Source organism: Dicentrarchus labrax, unplaced genomic scaffold (assembly GCF_905237075.1).
Source record: "Dicentrarchus labrax unplaced genomic scaffold, dlabrax2021, whole genome shotgun sequence".
NCBI classification, from domain to species: domain Eukaryota; kingdom Metazoa; phylum Chordata; class Actinopteri; family Moronidae; genus Dicentrarchus; species Dicentrarchus labrax.
Genome location: NW_026136714.1, coordinates 29,888,364 through 29,895,401, shown reverse-complemented (window position 1 = coordinate 29,895,401; position 7,038 = coordinate 29,888,364). Strand labels below are relative to the sequence as shown.

Genomic DNA, 7,038 nt, shown 5'->3' with positions numbered 1-7,038 from the left:
GTTTTAAGAAAAAAAAAAAAACAGGGCATTTTGTGTTGCATTTTGTCTCATTAATATTAACAAGCCTCTCTTCTGATTGGCTGACTGTTTCTCAGTGACAGGCCAACCTGTAGCCGGTGGGTCGTGCCACTGCTCAAGCTGCTCAGGAACTGAAACCTGTGTGACAACATGCAAAACACTAAATGAATTAGCTTAGATGCAAACTAAAGTAATTTATAAATTACCTGTTGAAGGCTCATTATCACCACATTTTACAGATATCTGTTTGTAGTTGTTGCACAAATCAATAATAATCAAATATTATGCAGTGTGGCTTATAGTTTGTTTTTGTTCTTGTGTTCTTGGTTTATTATTGTTTAGCTATACTAGTTTTATTTCCAATTAATTTTTTTATAGAAAAAAATAAAGAAATTGTAACACATGAAGGCAGAGGTTTATTGGTGCCCACAGAGACCTTTCATCCCTGAATAACTTATTGCATCAAATTATTTCTCATAAAATGTAACTTTAAATCCAGTCATACATCAGTAAATGTCTATGTGTTGTAGCAGTTTGAATTCATGGACCTGAAGACATTAATTATTTGAGATAGTCCAGGGATATAATATAGTATATAAAAGTACTGTAGGATTTTGTACAGCTGCTCAACCAACTCCAGTCACTATGAGTCTCGAGCACAATAATAAACAGCAGAATCTTCAGTCTTCAGACTGTTCATCTGCAGATACACCTGCTGTCTGCTGTTGTCTCTGGAGATGGTAAACCGGCCTTGAACTGACTGGGAGTAGTAGATGCTGCTACTGCCACTGCTGATATAAGCAATCCACTCCAGTCCTTTTCCAGCAGCCTGTCTGATCCAAGCATTATCATAATGACCACCAAACCCTGAATATGTGCAGGTCAATCTGTGAGATTCTTCAGGCCTTTTAACCACTGGTTCAGACTCAGTCAGTGTTTGACCCTCAGTACCTGCAGACAGTTAAACACATCATTAGTTACTGTAATGCAGCCATATTGTCTTTGTATCAGGAGGTTTGTCAGACAAACAATGATTGTTCTTACCTGCACAGTTAATAGACAGGATGAGAAAAACAACCAAATAATCCGGTCTGATCATTGTAAAAGCCAGTTGTCTCTGTCCAGTCTACAGTGTGTATGATTTAGTCTCTGTCCTTCACTCTGCAACACATATGTAGAGATGGAAGAGATCAGAGTTTTGCATTGACTCCTCCTCCTCACAGAGAAACACACCACATCTCACACATCTCTGAAAAAAACAGGATTTTGATCATTTTATATTATAATGATTTTTAATAATTATGAATAATTACAATGTCCATCAAGTTATTTGACCTGATGTTTATACCAACTTGTATTTATTTGTATTGTTCTGCAGCATTTAGTAGTACATCCATATACTGGACATATCATGCATAAATGTCCAAATACATTCTCAACACCTGCTGTTAAAAATCAATAATGGGAACATTATTAACCATTATTATTGTAGAAATCAATATGTTAAATGTAAGACTGAGAAACTCGTAGTTATAAACCACAACATCAGCTGTTGTTTTCATTGTGTACATGCGTTTCTCATACTCTCCTTCATTTGAGTTATCCGACTTTTTTTTTTTTTTACAATTACAGGTTTTAATCCATTAGCTGATTGTCCATCCATGTTGGATACAATATCACATCTAAAAACAGGAACTTGGGGGAAAAAATCATTCAAATAAAAAAATACGGTACACTTGACAGTCAGTGTATTCATTCATGTGACCATTTGTTGTAAAATGCTTAATGCTCGATAATTTCACAAGGAAATGTGGTCAATACAGAGGATTCTGGGTATATCTGTTGGTTATTGGTAGTTTGTTTCTCCGTGCAACCATGTAGAAATTAACAAAATTAAGATATTTTTCTTCACCTCAGAGAAAGAGAATTTTTAATCATGGATTAAATGATTATTAATAAAAAATCAGCATTGCAAATACATGTATTACAGATAAAATGTAATGTTCACCCTGGATGTTGTAAATAGAGGAAGTAGTTTTTGTATGACTGTCCTGTTATTGTCTCTCACTGTGTCTCTGGCACAGTAATACACTGCTGTGTCCTCGGTCTTCAGACTGTTCATCTGTAGATAGACTTTACTGCTGGAGTCATCTCTGGAGATGGTGAATCTACCCTGGACTGACTGGGAGTAATAGATCGGAGTACTAGATGTGCTTATATAAGCAATCCACTCCAGTCCTTTTCCAGGAGCCTGTCTGATCCAGTTCCAAACTGAGCTTCCGAAGTTAAATCCAGATGTTGTGCAGGTGAGTCTGTGGGATTCTCCAGGTTGTCTAACTGCTGGTTCAGACTCTGTTATAGTCTGACCTTCTGCACCAGTTGAAACCAACAGAGCAACCAGTAGGAGTGTCAGCTTTCTGTGAGCCATGTTCACAATGCTTCTGTTTTCAAATCCACAGATCCTCTTTAAATATGATGGAAACTGGATCCCTGTGAGAATTTGTTTACAGGAAGCTCCTCCTACATCACATTCTGCTTTTATAGTGAAATTCAAGGTTTCGAACACAAAACAAAACAATTTAAACAACCTAATCATTAGCAAAAGACATCTGTACCTCCATGACTTTAACAGACTGCTGAGTAAATTTAGATATTTCGACTTTTATTCATTTTTTTTTAAAAGACACAGAAGATTTGTTCTCCTAAAACTTCACTGGCTTTAAAACAGTTTAATTCAGAAATCCTAAGATCATAAATAATTGTAAGATTAATTGATTTACTGATTAATTTAATTTTATATATTTACTGCAAACACAAGTAAAGTTAAAGCAAGATCATGTAAATGAGTTTGCTGCAGCTGGTTGAAGTCCTGGATTTTATGTTATGTTTTGCTTGTTTTTAACTTTTAAAGAATTCAGCATCCAAATTATGGCTGTTTGAAGTCACAGACATACAGAGAAACTTGGAGCCTCAAATGGAAATGAACTAGTTATAAACAGAAATGTGTGTGATGATGTACAAAATACTCTGGAAAATGTCTGCTGGCTTATCTGTCAAATACAGTATGAATGTGATGTTTTTATGTCACAAGAGGAAACAAAACATAATTTTCTTTTTTTTTTTTTTTAATTATCTCAATTCAAAGTCTGCATGACTCTGCATATCATTTTCACCTGCTCTCCAAACTAAATGAGACTTGTAAAGCATAACCACACAAATGCTGTTCATTTTCTCTGAGGAGTGGTTTTAATGAAGCTCTGTTATAAAGATGAGTACTGTAGGATTTTGTACAGCTGCTCAACCAACTCCAGTCACTGTGAGTCTCGAGCACAATAATAAACAGCAGAATCTTCAGTCTTCAGACTGTTCATCTGCAGATACACCTGCTGTCTGCTGTTGTCTCTGGAGATGGTAAACCGGCCTTGAACTGACTGAGAGTAGTATTTGGTGCTACCACTAGGTTTGCTGAGAAGAGAAACCCACTCCAGTCCTTTTCCAGGAGCCTGTCTGACCCAGTTCATCTCGTAGTCACTAAATGTGAATCCAGAGGCTGTACAGGTCAATCTGTGAGATTCTCCAGGCCTTTTAACCACTGATTCAGATTCTGTCAGAGTCTGACCATCAACACCTGTCAAGAGGATAAAAAAACATCAACTAAAAGAAACTGATGATAAAAATAAAAGTAATGTAAAATTAAGGTCAGATAAAATCTTCACCTGCCCAGCAGATAGTTAACAGCAGCAGTCCTGTCCTATAGTCCATCATGTTAAACTGTGTGTCCACTGTTCTCTGTCATCCTCTCTGCAGTCAGATAAGTAGAGGTGGAAGACATCTGAGTTTTGCATTGACTCCTCCTCACAGTGCGGAACTGGATTTGACTCTGATCTGAGTTACTGTTTCGTGAAACAATCAATCGATTAATAACATTTTGACAGAAATATAACACTTTAACAGATTAAAACCCCATTCGGAATAAAGTTAAGAAAACTGCTAAGAACAGTTTTCAGTCAATAGAAATAAATTGTCCACTCAGACATATAAACTCTGTTATCTTGAGTAAAACAAAAGTTGCAGTAAAAACTAAAAGCTTTGTCACTGTTTGCAGTCAGATTATTAAAGGTTGAAAAAAACTACATTCTGCATTGACTCGTCCTCACAGTGAGGACAGAGTTTGGTCTTTAGTTTTTTGCACTTGAGAAACGATAATGGAGGAGTTGTGACATCAGAAAAATAAATATGATGCAGACAAATATGAATGTAATACTTGTTTTATTTGGTGGTCTTCAAAAGTTGAAAGTCTTTTTGTTTTTTTAATCATTTTTCAATAACACAAACTAAAACCAGAAACTGTTTCTGAGAAACGAATAATATATGATGGCACAATTAAAAAAATGTATTAATGTTAAGTAGAGGACTAGAACATAAAACAAGAAAATTCCATTTATGATCTGTGATGTGACTCTATGTGTTATCTGTATTCAGTGCCTTAAATGCTCATTTTATTTAATTCTCTGTCCAACAGGGAGTAACTGTCCAACACATACTCACTCACTGGGAGCATGGCTGATGGTGGCGACTGTATAGTTCAATCACAACCTTATGGAAGTTCTGACAGTTGGTTTAAAGGCACAGTTTCTGAATACTGGCTGTGTGCATTTCTCTGTGGAATGAGCTTTTTGATACTTTCACAGTATTTATACAGCACCTACCTGCTTTATAATCACACAAGAAATGGAAATCTCACTTTCCACAATATGGGACCTTTAATTATTGAAATATGAGAGAAATTGTTTCACTCCTGCCTTACAGAATAAAATATGGGAATATTATTAACCAGTACATTGTGGTAGATAAGCACATGGAACCATAAAAAAGAGGAAGTGACAAACCACAGCCTCAGCTGGTGCTTTCACATTGTGTTTGTTTCTCTGTATGTGTAGGTACGATGCCACACTGGTTTTAAGATCTCCTGCTGCCCCCTTTTGGTGACTGTGAAGATAAGATGTTTGAGGTTTTTGTAAAGCTTCTTTGCTCACTTAGATGACTGTGGCTGTCAAATCCCTGGACATTCAAACCTGCCAAAGAAACAGATGTTAAAGGACACAAGTGAGAACGAGAGAGAAATAAACAGCAGAACATTAAATGTGTGCATTCTCTGATCAGTATTGCAGCATGAAGCAACGTACAGGGCAGACAGAGTGCTGTCAGCAGTACAGACAGTTTGTCCATCATCTTGAGATGTGAACTCAGATGCTGCAGAAGTAAACCCTCTGAAAGCTCTGGATTTGCATTGGCAGTTTGTAAGGGAGGGGCTTATTTGTATAATAGATTTGAAATATATCAAATACATCTCCAAGATAAAAATACTATTTGATTCTTAACTCTGCATATATGGTATATAACACTGTGAACAGGGCCCTTGAGTAAATTTAGCTTCTGATACTTATGTCCTTTTATTTAAGTAAAACCATTATTATAAAGTCTTACCTTTATTTCAGTACACAGCCTTTAGAAAATCAATTATTATCTTAAAGCTGCTCATAGGGGAATTCATTTTAATAAGTTCATTGTGACAAATCTACTGTTACAGGTTCTCTGTTTGCAATGAGGGATCAAATATGAGCATCAAAGCCATGTGACGTGAAATCATGATGTGTCTTGAATGTAAATAAAATCAAAATTGAAAGATATACAGTGCAATGATACTTCGACAGCCTGGGCGACCTTCTTCAGGTCAGCCAATGAGAGAAACAGCCTGATCTTAATAATAAGTGTGTTTCTCTCTTCACTGTAACAGTGAACTGGTGTTGAAATCATTAGTGGTCTGAGGGCTCCTCCTCTGGTGGCTTCATGTTACAAGTGTTCAGGCACTGAGGGGTTTTTGTTCAGGTCTACTGATGGTTTGTGTTATTGTGTCTCTCTGGCACAATAATACACTGCAGAGTCTTCAGGCTGCACATTCTGTCCGTTTGGAGTCACTGTGTTACTGGAAGAGTCTAAGTCGATACTGAACTTGTTCTTCAGTGAATCTTTGTAATATATGTTGGATCCAGCTCTGCTTCCAATCCACTCTAGTCCTTTCCCTGCAGGCTGTCTGATCCAAGCTGTGTAGTAGCTGCTAACAGAATAAGAGACCTGACAGGTGATGGTCAGACGTTGACCTGGCTGCACAGTCACAGAGGCTGGCTGTGTCAACTGTTCACACTTCACACCTGTTAAAAAGGAAAATGTTTTGTAACAAATGATCAAGTTATACTGCAAAAGAACTGTTGACTTTGACTAATCCAGAGAGACTCACATCCAGCTGCCAACAGCAGCAGCAGAGCTACAGAGAACATGGTTTATGTTGAAACTGACGTGCTGTGAACTCCACTGACAGCCTGATGGGAAGTTTTTATAGCTGAGTAACAAGGAAGGTCACTGAGTTTGCATAAAATCAAACATATGAAGCATCAATGTTGGTCTAACTGGAGCCAATAGAAGAGTCTTTTGACTGTTATTATATCTGCAGAGTGAAAACATGTCTGGAACTCACTTCTGCTTTACATATTATATTTTAATTTCAGTACACACACAATATTTTTTAGAAATTTTACATTTTTATCAACTGTAAACATTTAATGTCTAAATGTATTGTATTACAATAATCTTGTATTAAACATTACGTTAATTCTACTATAATATCAAACAACATTTATCATTATCATTATTGCTAATCTCAATGTGAATATTGTTACTACTCGTGGATGATGGAAAACATTTTTAAAAAATCAGCATTGCAAAAACAATGATGATGTGTACCCATTAAATAAAAAGGATGAAAAATGTTGTTTTCTATGAGCCATTGTGTTTATCATGTTTTTTAATGATGAAAACACATTTTAAATATGATGTGAGTTATTTTATTCACTGTCAGCACCTCCTACATCACTATGATTAACTTCAAACATATGACCACAGCTTCTTTGTAATGTAGAATTGTTTCTTCATTTATTTACTCATTGACTGTACTTACTAAAT

At 36.2% G+C, this 7,038-nt stretch overlaps 2 gene segments (V, D, J or C); both read right to left on the bottom strand.

Annotated features, from left to right (window-relative positions):
• Positions 1-2,894: 2,894 nt before the first annotated feature.
• On the bottom strand, positions 2,895-3,803 carry LOC127376237 (immunoglobulin heavy variable 3-48-like). The segment is given in 2 exon segments: positions 2,895-3,646; positions 3,735-3,803. Coding segments are annotated over 2 exon segments (366 nt in total).
• Positions 3,804-5,817: 2,014 nt separating this feature from the next.
• LOC127376241 (Ig heavy chain V region 5A-like) lies at positions 5,818-6,463 on the bottom strand. The segment is given in 2 exon segments: positions 5,818-6,230; positions 6,317-6,463. Coding segments are annotated over 2 exon segments (345 nt in total).
• Positions 6,464-7,038: the final 575 nt, after the last annotated feature.